This window comes from Pezoporus wallicus, unplaced genomic scaffold (genome assembly GCF_028554395.1).
Source record: "Pezoporus wallicus isolate ANWC-B61680 ecotype Strahan unplaced genomic scaffold, APGP_CSIRO_Pwel_v1 scaffold_13428, whole genome shotgun sequence".
NCBI lineage: Eukaryota > Metazoa > Chordata > Aves > Psittaciformes > Psittacidae > Pezoporus > Pezoporus wallicus.
In genome coordinates, this window is record NW_026637482.1 from 2,894,756 (window position 1) to 2,913,303 (window position 18,548).

Here is an 18,548-nt window from a genome sequence, read left to right on the forward strand (position 1 = left end):
TTGGCTTGAGGATGCAACATCAATTGGAAATACTGGTAGTTCTGTGAACTTATTCTGCCACAGAAGAGCAGGATAAAAACTTTATAAAAAGGAAGTTCTGTCCCTCTTCAAAATATACTTTATTTAAAAAAGGGGTCTGGGGCTGATCTAAACATGATCCTTTGATATATTCTTACAAAATTTGTCTTGCCTAAAGCTAAGCTCTTTCTCCTCCTAATGCTGTCAGCTCCAATGACTACTTTGTGAAGAATGCATTGCATATCATTATGCTGATGCGCACACTGAAATGTAAATGATACTATAATGGGGAGAATAAGTCTTGCCTAATTATCAGTTTATTTTGTGTTGGTACACAAAATCCTCAGACTGGGGCTGAATTAATCTCTTTGGGTTCTGCTCTGCCCAGAGGTAAGAACAGATTTGATCAGCATGAATTCATGCCTTCCCTGGTCTTGCACACATAATCTGAGCTTGACGTGCGTTTCTAGTACAACCCCCACCCTGAGAGTGTTGTTAGTCACCATAAAGCAAAACTAGATACCAGTCCCAGGTGATCTGGAAGCCAACTGAGCCTTTTTAAATAAAAAAAGTGATGATGAAGCCAAGCTGAATTTCGAGCCTGTGACAAGCAAGTTTCAGAGCTCTGAGTCTTGTCAGAACAGTTTGAACAGCCCTGCACAAATGTTCTGAGTATTTAACGTCTAATTCTGCACTGCCTGTTTGGCTTACCCAAATGAGCCTTTGGAAAGGATTTGAAAAGCAGTCTGGCACTTCCTCCCTTTCAGCAGCTGAACTGAAATGTCTGAATACTACAGAACAACCTTCTAAGTCCCAAGCCTTGGCCTGAAGGTTTTTACCTTGAGCAATATCATTACTCAATGTATAAAATTATTGAGTGGCCTACTGTTAGTACAAGGATTGTTCATAGTTTGCCTGGATTTGCAAAGGGATGTTGAAACCCTGAGCTGCCCCATATATCGTGGCAATCCTTGAATGAAGCACAAAGGAGAACATTTTCAGTTGTACTGGGACACTCACTCAGTTATGGTTTACCTTGGAGTCAGCATAGATTTATTTGCCTTTATTGAACAGTGAATATAAGATCACTTTGGTCTAATAGCCTGTTTAAGATTTAGTTGCTCAGTCTCATCTTCAGGAAGGTCTCTTGGTGTAAATAAAGGTTCAAGCCCTTTGTTGTTCTGTCAACTACTAGTGAGAAACCTGGACTTACAACCTCCTTGCAGCCAGTAGGGTTATCTGGGGAAATTACCCTTGCAGAATTCAGTCCCAGGTGTGTATGGTAAAGCAGTCTCCTGTGCATGCTTATAGCCCAGTGCTGCATGGTGTTATCCCTTCTACAAATGAGCTCAATGGGATGTGAACCTATTTAGTATGCATGACTGCTCCCCCTGATGGTATGAGTCCCTGGTTTTCTGAAGTCTCATGTAAATGAATATGTGTGGGGGTTTCTGATGACTAAACCTCTGTTTGTTGCAGTGATCCCATACCACATCACTGTCACGACGGGCACTGTGTACGATTCCAGCACCGACAGCAGAGTGTACATCATCATCATGGGTCCTCAGAAAGTGCAGACTGAGAGGCTGTGGCTGGATCTCCCAGAAGGAAAAGACGAGTTTGCAGATGGCTCCGTAGAGAAGTTCTCTGTTTGGGGCCTAGATGTTGGGGAGATCAAAAAAGTGGAGGTACTTTGTGAAGGCAGCACAAGTACTGGAGACATACACATGGCCAAAGAAAGCACATGTTGCTGTTATTCTTAGCAGTGAAGGGAAGGCACTTGGGTCAAAAAGGACTGTAAACAGGGATGTGCTAATGAGATTTCACATGTGTCTGAACTTGAAAATAAGTATGCTTTATATCTCACAAAAACAAGATCCTTGAGATGCAGAACATAATCTTGAATTATATGGAAGTTGTAGTATGTCCTAGTTTTGTCCCAGCTCTGGCACTGTATTTAGTCAAGCACTCTTATTGACAGATGCAGTGAAGGTTCCAAGGGTGCAGTCCTCCATCAGTCTTTTTCCTAGTTGATTTTTACTCTCCTTCCAGTTGGGTTTCATAAATTGTGCCTGCAGTGAGAAACACATCTTGTATGATTTTCTAGCTAAACATTAAATTGTTTTCACAGCTTGGAGGACCCAGGCTCAGAGAAGAAAATTAATCATTGCTCGTAAGTAACGTACACAGATAGATTTCAGTACAGGAGCCATTTTTAATGCTGTGGCTGAGGGAGACAGAATTTGCATAGGCTTTCCATCACTGAGCTTAAACTTCACATGAATCTTCCAGACCATTTGCGCACAACATTCTTGTTTCATATGGCAGTTCCATCTCTTTGAAAGCCTGTTCCAGCCCCTTGCCTGCTGAAACCCACAGTATCTGAGAACTTCAAGATCCTATTTAAGTTTTTTTACCCCATGCTTTGTGTTGCAGTAAACCTACATGCCGATGCTTGTGCTTGTGTATTCAGAGGCAGATAAATGAAAAGATACAGAAAAATCCTAAGTAATTAAAAATATCTTTTGAGTTGTATGTCCTGCTGTAGCAGCTGATAGACTGAAGCACCCCTATTAGCTTTCATTCAAGCAATAGATTCTGAGAAGTCTCCTTGAGAGGTTTCCATATTTTAAGTTTATCATCAAGCCATTTCCTTAATGCACTCCAAGCACCTAGTTATTATTAGTGGCATTTTCTATCTGGTTCATCTCTAGGTGAAACTTTGAAAGTGAAACAAGTGCACAAATCCTTCTGTGTGCACATGGAAAAATCCATGGGCTGGGACAGAGAGGGAGGAAAAAGCCAGTATAACCGCTCCATGTCAGGGAAACAAAAGGAACAGGCTGAAGAAAGGAACAGAAAGGGATGCAGGAAAAGAGATTGTGAGTTGGGCGGGGAAGGGTAGAGAAGAGGAGAAAGTAAAAGCAGACACTAGAAATAGGCAAAAACAAAGGATTGCTAATGGGAAAGAAGATAAAAGGTTGTAAATGAAATGCAGAGTTAGAAAAAGAAAGAACATGTAGCTTTCAAGCTGGTGATGGTTTTCTGCAGTCTTTCAGCCCTATGCTCAGTGATCTCCCCACTCTGCTGCCTCCCTCTTGCTCATTTTTCCTTTAAGTTTGTAACCTTCCCCTGTGTTGTAGCTGGAGGAGCCATCTGCTAGTGGCCTTCTGCTTTCCTTCATGCAGTGCCCTGTTCTTGGAAGGTCCCTTGCTGTTGATCCATGTCCCAGCAATGACATCGATGTGCCAGTCTGCTGTGGTTGCCATGGAATCAGTCCATACTTTTCTTGTACAAAACTGCAGTGTTCAGGGACATTGCAGAAAACTGGTAGTTATCTACTCGGGAAAAGTGAGGAACAGTTTGTTCTCAGATTTGGCATTTGGCTGCTTCTGGAAGAAGGCAAGAAGTTCTGAATACAAGTTACCATGTGAAAATAACAGAGCATGGAGATTAAGTTTTCAGAAGCCCTCTGTATAACCCAGGCAGCAGATTTAGTAGGATCGTAAGATTTGCATTGTGATGCCACTTATTCTTTGGTATTATTTTCCTGCTGCAAATATACTTTGGTGAAAGCAGAAACAGTGGAACATGAAGTAATTTGAAAGGGGCTCATTTATACCTGTTGTGTAAGCCTAAAGATATAATATTTACTACTGCAGTACTTCAACAGACACACTAACATGAAAATAAATAATACATATTATTCAGTAGACACTTTATACTGTGTTCTTAAGACAAGTTTTAGTATTTCTTCTTCTAACGAATAAAATTATCTCTGTTCATAGACTGCTGTTGCTGCACAGACAGAGGTATGTTGGGAAGAGTCTTTCACTGTTCTCCATTTCTAAACCACTTCTGGACTTTTGGTTCAGAGCCTTTCTCAATCACAAGCACAGAGTAAAGCCAAGGACATACAAGTGTTTCAAGTCCAGTCCTTCACTGACTAAGGGCCTCATCCTGGAAGACGCGGAGGTCACACTAGTATTCTCTGCACCTTGCGCATTAAGCAGAAAATCCTTTTTTTTTATTCTTTTTTCTTTTATCTTTTCCCTCTAGCTCAGGTTAGAGACCACTCAGATTGTCTCTCATTTCCCCCTGTTGTTGCATTTGGTTTCTTTGTGACTGTGAGCTGCTTGGTGTGAATTGTGCATCTATGTCTTGGTGATAGGAGATACCCAACAGCCCTTCAAGGACAATAGGAATGAGTTAGAAAGGTTTCAAACAGCCTTTGAAATTCTGTCATTCTGGCTTTAACTCAAACATTACAGCCTCAAACTACTTGTGATATTGGTACACCTGTCCAGGCTACACTGCTGGTGTGGCCATGGCTTTGGATCACTCACTGCATTGGCATGTTGTGTCTACAGAATTGCTTGGAATTGAAAAGCAAATCCCAGTGTTCTGCTCTCGAAAGTCCAGCCATAAGGAAGACTCAACACTGGATGAATTTATACCAGACTTTACAACACTGTTCTTGAGGCCCTTGGAAATCTGCTTGTGTGCAGGTTTTTCAAGGCAGCTGGATGTGCAGAATGATTTAATCTATCCAGTCATTGATACCAAAGGAGTTAAAGGTTGCTGTGAAAATCTGGTACCTAGCCATGTCTTGGAATGATGCTTTAGGAGGGGGCTGTAATGAACCCCAAAAAGCAGCAGATTTTAATCGGCTCATTGGGATTTTCTCACCAGCTGCTTTGTCCCTGCTTCACTGCAGAGACCTTGCCCTCAACTTTTCCCATCGCCTTGTCTGTGCCATCCTGCAACAGGTCTCAAGAGTCTCTGCGCAGACTCTCAGAAGGAGTGTGGTTTTGGAGGAGGGCAGCTAAGCTGTCAGAGAGGCAGTGGGCAAGTGTTCTTTTCCCATTCACCTCACACCCCAAGAATCTGAAAATTAATGCATCCACTGTAGACCTGTATTTCCCTAGTGGTTAACTCTAATTTTCTGCAGCTGCACAGACATTAGTATAGTAATAATACTCCTAACAGCAGTGATGACTGAGACAGTCAGATAAAAAAGATCATTTGTTTTTTGAGGAAAAGAGAGGCACCATGGATACATTACCCTAAATGGATCTGTTATTAAGAATTATTTTGCAAACAACCCTAAGTATCCTAATAATTTCAAAACAAAACCAGCAAGAGCTAAGGACCTCATTTTCCTAGAAATGATACAAACAACACCTGCTCTGAAAATAATGAAGTGCAGGTACCTCTTTTATTCTACCTTTTATGTACAGATAGCTCACTGGAATGACTGGTTGACAGAGTTTCATACATCAGCTGGGATACAGAATTATGCGTATAAGTCCGCCCCAGGATGAATTCCTCACATTTTTTTAAGAGGGACACATGCAGTTCCTTGGACAATTTGGACCATCATCCTCCTTTTGCTGATGATATACCTGTGGAAACAGAACTTATTGCTCATTATGGTCCTTTCCAGAATCAGGTTCAAAGGTGGGCTTGGACTTTTCTAACCTCACCCCTGCACACTTGAGCAGCGTCTTTGTATTTCTCCAGGTTCACTAACCCTGCTGCCACCTCTAATATTCTTCCTTTTTCCACGTAAGTTTTGTCAGGAGCCCCTTGTTCATCCATGAAGGCTTCCTGCCACTCTTGATTTTGACTTCCTGCTCTCCTGGATGGACCATCCTTTAGCTTGGAGGAGGTGGTCCTTGGTAGTAGAAGATCAACCAGCTACAGATGTAAGCTACATCTGTTGGCTCCTACACAAACATGGAGATTTGCAGTTAAAGTAGATGGGAAGCAGAGAAACAGCCTGATGCATATAGTTGACTTAGACTTCCTTAGAGGGAAGGAGTGTTTGAATAACACATGTGGGTGTTTGCCTAGCTGTGTCTTTCATCTTGACTATGAAGCTTTGGATAGTCACTTCTAAGTGTTGCAACAGCAGTGGAAGGGTTTAGAAAGATAGAGAAATGGGTCTTCAGAGATCAGCAAATTAGCAGATAGAGGTCAGTGAAGAAGAAGCAGAGCAGTATTAGACTGGAAATGTTTCCATGTAGGTCAGTCCAGCCTGCCTTCCTTAATTATGTGACTGGCAGTGTCCTGCCTTCCCTCATGCTGAACAGCCCTTCACCTGGGTTTCCTTGCCCACATCAGCTGCCATGTCCACTGATGTCTTGCCTGTGGGGCACCAATGGCACGCACTCTTTCACGGCTTCCTCCATTCCACTCTGGAAGTGGTTTTTATGATGGTGTATGTAGTCAACACTCTTAGTCCTTCATCTCTGGTTGAAACACCCAGTTGAGGTATTTCCTCCCAAGAAATCCCCTTTAACAAGCAGATGTTTTCTCACTGACTCTCTCAGGTGGGGCATGATGGCGCTACCCCCGAGAGCTGCTGGCTGGTGGAAGAGGTCAACATTGTTGTGCCCACCAAAGGTGTCATGTATAACTTTGTCTGTAAGTGCTGGCTTGCCAGAGACAAAGGCGATGGGCTCACCTCAAGAATCCTCAACATCCTGGATGCGGACTGCGTTAACATTGGCGTCAAGGTAGGCTCTTGTCTCATCTTTGGCTGTTGCACAAACCTGTGCTGATGAAGGTTGTTACATATGCATGTGGTTTGAGTCTTTTATTTACAGAGGGTTTGTTTGTAATTTCTTCAGCAAAATCTTTAGGAGTGGTTTAGCATCATTACCTCTTAAAGCACTGATTAGTAACCATATGGATGTAACCATATCACAGGCAGAAGGACAGGGTAGGGCAGAAGAAGTAGGACACAGTTCAGCAGCTTGTCCTCATCTTGTCACCTCATACCTATGGAGTTGGAACAGCTGCAAGGTAAACACCTTGATGCCATTTAACTCCATCTCAACCCTTTCATTTGAAACTCAAAATGTTTTGTTGAGGAGGTACTTCCAACACATAGAGGACTGGAGATGTTTTAATCTCTGCACAGTGTGGCTATGTAGAATTGTAGAATGGTTTGGGTTGGAAAGGACCTTAAGATCATCTAGTTCTGAAGCCCGTGCCATGGGCAGGGATGTCTCACATTAGACCATGTCACACAAGGCTCTGTCCAACCTGGCTTTGAATACTGCCAGAGATAGGGAAACTGAATTCAGTTAGAAACTAGTAATAATTGGAAATTGTTGAAATACAGAAATATTTGTAATCTTTATGCTTGAAATGAATAACTAATTAAAATTGAATAAGCAAGGGAGAAAACCCCAAACCCCACATAGTCTTTTCATCCATAGGTACGAAATTTGAAGTAATGTATGCCAAGCCATATTTCAACCATGTGCAAATAGGAAAGCTGAGCTATGCTGATTTTGGATGTAAGATTTATAGATGAATTAACAGTCTAAATGAATGGGATAATAATACTGTGTTTAACACCTGTATGGCAATTTTAAACCTGTATAGCTGTGTTTCTATATGCAGTAAGGTTACACTTTCATTATTTTTCTTTATAGTGCTCTTGATTCTTAAGCTATTCTGAAATCTATCTTGTTGCCCAGACACACAAAAATGTGATAACATTTTTTAACATCTCTGAAGGACTGAACAACTCAGTGCAGGCTTCAGTGTTGGAATTGACCTAAGAGTTAAAAAAAATCCCTCCCTCGGACTCAATACCAAGGTTAAAACCTGATCTTTTAAAAACTTTCCATCAGTTGTTTAACTGAATAAGTTTTCCAAACTCCTATTGGTGAGCTGATGACTTTTGTATAGATTGAAGTGGATGTTAATGAAGACTTATGTTCAGTCTTCCTTTGAAAGCTTGATCCTGAATATTTATTTTCGTAAGCATGCCAAAAGTAGACACATCTCACTAAATTTTTTTCTATAATGTTGGGCCAGAAACTTGAAAGGTTTGAAGGAAATCAGGGGAGATGCTTGGGATATGAAATCAGAAGTGTGCATTTGACTTTCTGATCAGTCTCTTGGTTGAGGGAATTTGGGACTCTTCCCTCATAAATAGCTGTAGTTAGAAACTGAGTTAGATTATTCTTTTTATTATTATTCAAAGAAGACTAATACATTCAACATCTTTGGGAAAGTTAATGCTTTTTTATTTTGCTTTTGCTTGATCCCTGCACAGCTATACATATCCATTTGGATTTAATTTTCTTTTTGGCTTGATATTCCCTCTTTGTGCTTTAAATTGAATATTTGCCTTCCCAGACATAAAGAAACTAGTCAATGTCCACCACAGTCATTAAAAATCCTTAATGCATTGGTAAAAGAGTTTTTCTTCTCCTACGTATAGCAATTATGATGGTTTGCTATTAACTAAAATATGCAGGAGGATGAATATATGATGGACAGGTTACTCAGGATTGAAAAAACATGAAAAATAATTTTTCTATGAGATTGCTTAATTGCACTGTTGGCAATCGCAATTCAGGCCAACAAAGCTTGCACTATTTGAGATGTTTTGTTGGGGCAGTTTCTTAATGTTCTTCCACCTCTTAAACCCAGAGGCCTTGTTACCATAGGTACAATCTTGAAAGCATATAAGTGGCCTAACACTCATAATGCCACTGACAGCCACCGGGACTTGCACACTGCTGAAATACTTTATTCTGAATCTTATTATTCACATGTCAGGAGAAAAGAACAAAGTTAAGGTAATAAGGTGAAAATGATGTAAAACATCCTTCACAGATTGGCGTACTGTCAGTGTACAAGATTTGGGAACACTGTGTTCGAGGGTGCAGTGGGAAACAGTGATTTTTTTCTTTTTTTTTTTGCTTTAGACTGTGTTCAGATGTACAGACTTCAAACATATTAATGATGCCAGACTAAATGTTGTCCAGGTGGACCCAAACACTGGGGGAAAATATTTCGCAGTCAAGGGAAATAAACAATTGTACCTTTGGGAGCTTTTTTAAAAAATGGCAGGAGTTTGGTGCAGTGCAGAGGTCAGGAGTGCTGGGAGGTAGCTGGGAGGAGATGCCAGCAGCAGATCCACTCGTTGACATGAGGGTTGTGACTCCCATGGAGAATTAGTTTACCAAGTCTTCATTGTTCCACGAGAGTGTTGTTGATAAAATGAATGTGTCTCTTTCTGAGTCTATCCAGGCTGAGAAAAATCTGCAGAGAAAGTCATAGACAATGCAAAGAGAAAGATTCTGTAGCAAAATCAGTCTCTAACTTTGCCCCAGAGAGCCATGGTATGGAAAGAAGCCAAGGAGCTTTGTTGTAACCGTTTCTGGCAATGAAGAAGCTCTCCTGCAAAGCCTGTCTAGCCTTTTGCCCAGGCTTTTGTGTGGTTTAAGGACAGCTTTTTGAATGAGACCTTCTGATTGTTTCAAATCCTTACCAGGTCCTCTACGAAGTCACTATTGTGACTGGAGACATTGAAGGCGGTGGTACCGATGCCAGCATTTTCATGACTGTCTTTGGATCCAATGGGAATACTGAGGAGATGCCACTAGAGAAAAATGGAGACAGGTACAGTAATTCTTAATTTTTGTTGGTTAGAAGTGAAGTGATAACAGATTCAGTGTCAAGTCAAGGAGCACGTGGGGTTTCGATGGTGCTCCCACTGAAATACAAAGATAAACTCCCATTGACTTTGTAGATTCAGAACTGGGCCCCTTGCAAATGATCTTGTAATGTAGTTAGCGAGCAGAGGAAACCAGGTAGGCAGGGAAGCCATCCTTTGTCTTTTGTAGAAGTGTTGTTTAATCTGTTCCTCACTGGCTTTAGAGATGAGCACTGTGGTGAATGAAAACATGAATTGTGAAGTTCTGCATTGGCTCCAAGAGGAACTATGGACATTGCATAAAACCGCAGTTGCAATTTCTGCAATGTGGACATGCAGTGACATCTGCCCAGATGTGGTCTTGCAGTGCGGAGACATGGAAATGAGCTGTAAGCTGCCCAGAGCACTGCACCATGTGCTCTGATTTTAGTGAAATGGTGAAATCTCATGTTTTCTTCAGCAGAAACAGCTAACAAACACTGTAACCCTAGTCTGATGCCAGCACTTCTGTAAACCAGAAAACCCCACTGCAACAAATCCATTTGCTGATGCTTTCCTGTGCCTTCTTAGCACTTCTCTTGGTACAGAAAGTTTTGGCACTCTCAAGAATGAACATGGCACTAACAATCTTTTAAAGACAGGCTTCATCAGGCTTAAATTTAATTAACTGGCTACTTCTGACCTTGTTCAACAAAGCAGCAGTGTCAGGAGGGCTGGAGTATTTGGCCACAGGGTTTGAGCTCGGCTTGCTGAGGTGATGTTGAACTCTTCACCAGCTTCCTGCCAATGCAGTCACCTATCACATGTTGCCTGAGTAATTGAAGATAAGGCTTCCTGCACAGAGCTGTTTGCTCAGAGCATGTTTTACTTGCAGCTGTCATAGAAGAAAGCCATAGCTCTTGGCTCTGCTTCCCATCACAGAGAGACATCCAACACGAGGGACAATGAACCTGGATTACCAATGTGTCTGGCTGTTGGTAACATCCCCCTTTCAACATCCCAGGCAACCCTAAACTGGTCTGTTCTCCGCTATTTTAAGCCTAACATTCAATTCTAATAGGAGGGAAAACGGACCACAGCTGTTTGTACTTAAAAATAAAGCAGATTTCATATCAGGGCAGGTCAACCAAAAATCTATAAAAGGGACTAAGGCATCTCCATAAAGAGAGATTGCAGTTTTGATCCACCTTGTTAGGCAATTGATATCCCTAAGTTATGTGGCCTATCAAATCCTACCATATTTGTCTATATGGGTGGGATGGATACTCTGATATAAGGATGTGAAAATGCAATGAAGGATAGCCATGCAGTTTGTATGTTATTAATCGCTTGCGTTGTCTTCTGCCAGCGGAAGTTCTGCAAAAGAAAACTCACAGGGGCTGTGTGAAGAAGTAGGATATGTAAAACACAGCTGTTAATGTCCTAATATCTCAGGATGCTGTACTGTTCTTTGAGGATGTACTGGCATATCTCTGCTAACTGGAGATGCTCCATATCATACCTCCAGCTATACATCAGCAGTCTGTGCAGAAGACATCCATGTCCCGAGATACACATAATGCCTGTTTCCACATTGTTCCCACCAGTCTTCATCCAGCTGTTAACAGCACAGGCTTCCCTTGGAGACATTTCGCATGGAAATTCTCCAGCCTTTGTGCCAGCAATAAAGAATGGGTGAGAGCCACTGCAACCAAATGGTAAAAGGCACTTTATCTTTACTGGGGCTATTCAGTGCCAATTCACTCACAGCAACTTAGTGCATTACAAAGAACTGCCTGTCTAACCTGCTGCAGATTTAAGGCAATTTTAGCTACATTACTGTTATTGCTGATACCTCTGGGCAATAGACATATTTCTAAGTGCAGGCATGGGTAGAAAAGCTTAATGAAATCCTTCAGATAAATGCTTCAGTGTCCTGGAAAAGGAATAGCAGCAGTCAGCTTGTCTGGTACTTTCTCCTTTCTCAAATTTTTTCAGCTTATGTTCATGTTTATATAAATTAGGGATAGAAAAGAGCTCTTGGGTCACCCAGTTTGTCACTTTAGCAATTTCTTCCCTTTAGTACAATGACTTCTGGGAAGTAGCAGGTGAGTATCAGCCTTTCCTACTGTAAACAGGCCATTTACTGAAGAGAAATAATGGTTTATTTTTCTAACTGACAGCTTAGTTTAGAGTTGCTTATCCTGAAAGAGATTGGAGTAAGAGACTTCTATGAAGCTTTGTAGGTAATAGTGATTGTAATGAAAACTGATCATAAGAACATGGGATAATTCAGGCTGGAAGGGTCATACCTTTTTCTTAAATATATGTCGAATCAACCCAGTCCAGGTACAAAACCACATTCTCTTTCTCACGCAGAGAGAGGCTGTCTTGGTATCCAGTACCACAGAAAGATAAATAAAGAGAAAGGGGAGTTTTTCAAAGAGCAAACATAGAACCCTTAATAACTGGAAATGGACTGGGACCAAAGCACCCCATCCAAGTGCTTCTGTGAGTGCAGGGAAAGCAATGCCTGCGTGAAAACAGGGACGCTGGAGTCAATCCCTATTGCTAACATCTGCAGCTGTGCAGGCTTACATGATGGTATGAGGATAATCACATTCATGCTGTGGGGTGTAATGTGAGCAGGGGTTGGTAAATAAATGTTTTTTGCCTCTGTATCCTGGCACTGCATAGCTACAGGAGACTGAGTGCATTGCCAGGAATGACGTATCACAATTATAGATTTTCTATGCTATAGTAATGCCCACAGTTTGCAGAGCTGTCTTCAAACCTCTTAGCAGACTCAGGTAACGTACTCACAAGGAGAAGTTTGCTTGAAGGAGGAACCTGAACTGCAGAGTGGCCATAGCGCGGCTTGGTAGACCCCCAGGATTTTGCTGCCCTTCACTTAGCAAGGGTTCTATTTTCATCTCCAAGCCCATAGCAGGTCTTGCAAAGTGATTCTGAGGGAAAACCTAGAAGACACACTTGCTCTGAACAGAGAATATTGAGCCTGAGGCAGCACTTTCACTGGAGCAAGGCTTTCTTGCTAGCAGCATTGATACTAAGAGGGAGGAAAAGTGGCTGCAATCCTAGCCATTGTAATATCTTCTTCAGGAAACATATGGTTTTCCCCTGTTTCTACTTTCTGCTGATTGCTATGGATGAGCAATACCTACACATCCTTGTGCTATACACAGCAGCCAAGCACAGGGTAAGATCTTTCACGCAATGTACACAAACTCACCCTGGTCCTTAATAAAGATGGAGCTAGTTTGCAAATCCAGATTCCCCAAATTCACGAGGGAAGTGCAGGACAGTTGGTTTTGGCTCCTTTCTAACACAGTTTGCTGAGCTTACTAAACTTAGGCGCTGAGCTCTGACTTGCAATGTGGCTGCTGTATTTAGCTGAGCTGCAGCAACTGTCTGTCTCCACGGAAAATCCAAAGTTATGTATGTGCTGCATCTTAGCAAAAGAAGATTAAGTAAAGTTGATTTGCCTTCTAGTTGGGATGGGCTAAGGACACGGGCAGATGCCAGGAGGAAGGCGATGTGCAGAAACCTGTCTGTGAGTCTCTATTGTTCTGGGTACAAATGGAGTGATAATGTCTGCGACAGGCTGCCTGGAACCACTCCAGGTGCCTTGTATGGGCTTGATTTTCCAAGGGAGGAGGAATCCCTGTCACATCTGCATTGAGGCAGTCTTGCCAAATGCACAGTAGCTGATGATTGCAGGACAGGAAAGCTTAAGTGCAATAAAGTGCACTCATAAACTTTTAATTGGAGGCTGTTGGCAAAGTGTGAATTGCAGTATGGACAGCAGATCGAGATGTGCTGATGCTGTAAAGCGGCAGGAAACTTCCTCAGTCTTTCAATCCCCCCAGGTTTGAGCGAGGACAAGAAGACAGTTTCATTATGGAGATTGCCGACATCGCACCCCTCAGGAAGATGAGGATCCGGACGGATGGGAAAGGGACTCGCCCACACTGGTACCTGGAAAGGGTAATGCACTTCACATCGCACGTCGCTTTGCAACTTGCTTGTGTAGAAGCCTTTCAGCCCTTGAGAAAGAGGAGAAAGGCAGCGAGTGACTCACTTTTATTCATTCCCAGCATTTGGTTTCTTACGGGTTTTTTCCTGCGCGAATTGAGTTAAAAAAGGAGAGAGTAAGGGCAAAAACAGTGCTGTGAAGCTTTGCCACAGTCTCTGCTGTTAGATCTCACTCTACCTCCCTGCAAAAGAGCCTTGGTTTGCCACTGGAGCACCTGCAATATTGTATGGTCCCTGGGATGTTCCCTTAGCTCCTGCAGGCCCCTGCCATGCTCTGCCCTTGTCGGAGAGTGGATGTCCCTCTGACAGGCAGGGACAGCTAGCATGGGATGGATGGGACATTTCCAAGAAATCCATCCTTTGAGGTGAATCATCCAACCTCTCCCCTTCCCTTCTCCCTCTAGCACACAGGCAGATTTCTTTCTTCTCTTGTTCATACAAGTAAGTTGTCATTTTCTGCCTTCCTTTTGAGAAGAGCATTCAAAATAACTCCCACCACTTCTGTTGACTTATTTTTCTCTAGTGTCCTGTCTTGCACAAAAGCGCAGCGCTTGCTTTTATCTTCTTTGCCAAACCACCATCTCCTCGTAAAGATCACTTGTATTTGAGGATGTCTTGACTTTTTATGAGAATAGGTTAAGACTCAATAGCTTAACCCGTGTTCAGAAAGACTAGTGCATGTTTTGTTTTTTTTTTATTGGGTTCTTTGTCCTTTTTTGACTAGTCTGAAGCTGTTCTTTTTTTTCTGATAAATAATGTGTTTCTAAAAGGTAGCCACAAGTTTCCAGCGAAGTGATGAACTGCTTTTCACCTCCATTAGCATGGGCTAAAAAGCATTTCTGTCATGTAGTACGTTTTTCACATGAACATTTCCACTTCAAAGTTTTTTATCAGGAAAAAATTGAGAGAGGAAAGCTGACTTTTGTACAGCTTTCCAAAGCATTAGACCTCCAGCGTATATTTTCTGAATAGTTGCCACAGACACAGTTTTTCTCTCTGTGCCTCACAAATAACTCAATCTGTTCTCTAATTTGATCCAGTCATCATGGTCAAATTCCCTTCATCAGTCCCCAGAACTTTCCCATGAGTTTTATAAATCATAATTCTAGAAAATGAAATCAAATAAACCTTATTCATCCAGAGACATTCCAGATCTTGCAGTCATGAATTAGCAGTACCTCAAAAGCAAGGGATGGCAGCATCTTTAGTGGCAGGCCAGCTCTGTCCAGTCTTCCAACACCTGAGCCTGATGCATTGTCCCACCCAAAGCAAGGCTTTCTCCAGGAAGTGGGCAAGAAAGAATTCTCATCTGGTCTTGTCAGATGGGCTTATAACTCTCTTATAGCTCTATAGAAGCAATGAGCAGGCCAAGCACCAGGATTTTAGGAGGTTTTGAAAATTATACCAATGGTTTCTATTTTTCTTCAGGAAACAGAACATGGAGCATCTTCTAACCCCAGTGATACGTAGACAACTTTGTTCGTTAGTTTTGTTTCCCACCTTCCCTGCAAAGGTTAATGTAGCATTTATATTCCAAGGCAGAGAGAGAACACAGAGATGCTCTGGAAGAAAGGAGGAAGGATTTGTGTTCTCCAATTTGTATTCCATCCTTGAAAACTTATGTAGCCTGATGTGACATGAAAACTGATCTGAGCCCATTTCCATTTCTGTCAAAAGTGCATATTAAAACTGCATAATGAAATACTTGTGGGGGTAGTGCTAAACTCTCAGACAGATGGTTCACAGTTAGTGCTAACTAGCACAGTGAAATGAGAAGCTAGATTAAGCCATCAACCCCATAATTAACCATTTGTTGCTCCATTTATCTACAGGATATTCTCAGTTTTCTTATTCTATTAAAATAACAATAAATGATCTATTTAATTGTCTTTGGTCTTTTTGTAAACTGTTGCTGGTCATAATTTATACTGCTTTTAGTTTACCAGAAATAGAAATGCATAAATACAAATTAAAATGCATGAATAAATGATGTTGTACACAGCCAAAAGATTCAATTTACAAGCAGGGAAGTCGTCATAACTTTTTTTTCTGTCTAGATAAAATACACTGAAATTTCATTCAGAATCTCCTCAAAGTAATGAACCTTGTGCCAAATATTCAAACTGCACCAATAGTGGCAATAAATTTTAAATGCTGATACCTAATCTCTAGAGGGAACAAAATTTGATTAGTGATGTGTTGGGCCAGAAAGAATTTTATTGATTATTGCTATGCACAGACATGACGAAAACTCTCCAAAGCCAAGCAACACATTCTGATCTCACCACTGATGGGAGAGACAGAGTTTGAATATTTTCCTCTGACCTAATGATGAATCACATGTTCTCCGGCACCAAGCTACAGTGACACTGGTCTTTGTTCTGAAAAATCAGGGAATAGAATCAAAGTTATAGAACCACAGACTGGTTTGGGTTGGAAGGGACCTTAAAGCTCATCCAGTTCCAACCCCTGCCATGCGCAGGGACACCTTCCACTAGAGCAGCTTGCTCCAAGTCCCATCCAACCTGGCCTTGAACACTGCCAGGGATGGGGTAGCCACAGATTCTCTGGGCACCCTGTGCTAGCGTCTCACCACCCTCTTAGTAAAAAAACATAGTGACTTCTAATAATGAAACTTATCTAAATGAATGCTATGGAAACCTTTTCCTGGGATAGCTGGTCCTTCAGTTCACATGATGATTCCACCTGCTGCCCAGTGTCTTAGATACACAGTGAAAAGCCAGCAGTAAGAAGGGATGAAAGCTGTCTGAGTGAAATAACAGGAATTGTGAGACTGTTCAGTTCTGCAGGGTTGCTTCTCTTGGAATTTTAATGTTACTTTGTGCTGTCAAATCCAGGCAGATAAGAAGCTGCCTTAATGAAACACTAATTGCATTGCATTCAAACATCACAAATAATCCTGAATGTTGGACTTGGTCTTTATTCAGTTCTTTTTCCTTTATAATAAAGGAGATCAAGAGAATTTGAGACAATTCATTATATAGCTGAAGCTTACTGTTATTTGCAACAGAGCAAAGTCTTTTTGTTTTACAGTCAGAAGATCTTTTTAAGCAAAGACTAATGACATGCAAGAGAACCATAGAAACCTGTGGGTGAGTCTTTAAAGACAAATTCCAGGACCTATGTATTTTTGGGTTAATGGAGTTGTGTGCCCCTGAGGTGGCAGAAAGCTGGGTAGAGGTAAATCAGATCAAATCAGATCAGATACGTCAAACCTTTCAGGTACAGCGTACAGCACACAATTAATTTCAAGTTGCTGTTTTAAAGTTCCTGTCAGCTATGACATTTGATCAGCTACAAAAGCGAATTAACAACATTTTATTCATACACACATTTCCTGCTTTCTTTTCATTGTTTATAGGTGTTCTACAGCATAGTTAAAATGCATAATTAGAGCATAAAAGCATGCAGGATGTCCACAGCAAGTTCCAGGTATCCTAAAAAATAGTTTAGATGCAATGAAAAGTAGATGTTTCATTTCCAAACAGTAGCTAATTTTCCTGAGGGGAACAGACAGAAAATAAAAAGTTTCAGTTCCTCTCCCTGAGATGACTTACTTGACCGTCGCGATCTAAATGAAAATCCTCCATCATCCTCTATGCGTGCAAGACTCACAAACATCTCCTTGTAGGATGACATTAATTTTGTGCAAGTTTAGTAATTGAAAATGTTACATTTATCTTTAATCACAGAGCCATAGAATCACAGACTGGTTTGAATTGGAAGGGAGCTTAAAGCTCATCCATCTCCAACCCCTGCCACGGGCAGGGACACCTTCTACTAGAGCAGCTTGCTCCAAGCCCCTGTGTCCAACCTGGCCTTGAACACTGCCAGGGATGGGGCAGCCACAGCTTCTCTGGGCACCCTGTGCCAGCGCCTCAGCACCCTCACAGGGAAGAGCTTCTGCCTAAGAGCTCATCTCAGTCTCCCCTCTGGCAGGTTAAAGCCATTCCCCTTGGCCTGTCCCTACAGGCCCTTGTCCAAAGCCCCTCTCCAGCTTTCCTGCAGCCCCTTTAGGCACTGGAGCTGCTCTCAGGTCTCCCCTTCAGGAGTCTTCTCTTGTCCAGGCTTCCCCAGCCCAGCTCTCTCAGCCTGGCTGCAGAGTAGAGCTGCTCCAGCCCTCGCAGCATCTCTGTGGCCTCCTCTGGACTCTTTAAAAAGTCCCCTTCTCCTACCAGTTTCCAGAACTCTACCAGAGTTATTTCACCTCTTGCACCACTTTATTTAGGCCTCTGTATTCAGCAGAAAGATTTGTGAGGGGGAGAGATGCCTTGAATGGCTGTTTATCTGCCCCCACCTTGAGTGGGATATACTGTGTTGCTTCATGGGTGATACCCATCTCCAAGCACAGACCTTAGGGAGGGCTTGGTCTGGATGCACAGTGTTTAAGCAGTTCATTCTAGGTAAGGTAGGCATCATACCCACGCTGTGACTGAGCAATCAGGCTGCACGGGCTTCCTGCTACCTTCACATCCCTTGCTGTGATCTCCCTTGAGCAAATGATGCTCGTAAAAAGGAATCTCTTTCTCCTGTCTGCTCCGCCCTGGAGCAGCATCCCAGAATGAGATTGCAGAGGCTGCTCGCTCTGCCTGCGCTAACTGCTTACACGAAGCTGCATACAGATGAAATCACTCATCCTACTGAGGGGCTGGGAATGGATAGAGAAGGCATTTTTCTCCAGCAGTTTTAGTAGCCAGACAGTTTTTCCCAGACAGCATCTGGAGCACTGGGCATGGGCTGGTTATTTGTGCACTCCAGCTGTCAACTCTAATCTGCTTCTACCCCCTGCTGCTTCCCTGACATTTCCCTGTAAGCTTTGCTCAGGACATTCTGCTGCTAATGGCGCCACTGTCAATCCCCAGCAGGGCAGAGATAGCGCTGGCTGAACCTTCCCCAACACAGAGTTTATGCACCAGAAGTAGAAAAAGGCATTTTTGGTCAAACTGACCTTATTCTTTATTGAAATTTGCAAATTTTAGCTGAAGAAAAGTTCCTAGGTTGGACTACTTAG

At 42.2% G+C, this 18,548-nt stretch overlaps 1 protein-coding gene across 1 annotated transcript in view; it reads left to right on the plus strand.

The window, feature by feature from the left end:
- The window catches only part of LOXHD1 (lipoxygenase homology PLAT domains 1), a 349,538-nt gene that overhangs the window by 123,863 nt on the left and 207,127 nt on the right, over positions 1-18,548 (plus strand). Inside the window, exons 32-35 of the mRNA XM_057405704.1 lie at positions 1,498-1,706; positions 6,354-6,539; positions 9,323-9,450; positions 13,351-13,468. Of these exons, the coding sequence (XP_057261687.1) occupies positions 1,498-1,706; positions 6,354-6,539; positions 9,323-9,450; positions 13,351-13,468 (641 nt within the window). The remainder of the gene's footprint in view (positions 1-1,497; positions 1,707-6,353; positions 6,540-9,322; positions 9,451-13,350; positions 13,469-18,548) is intronic.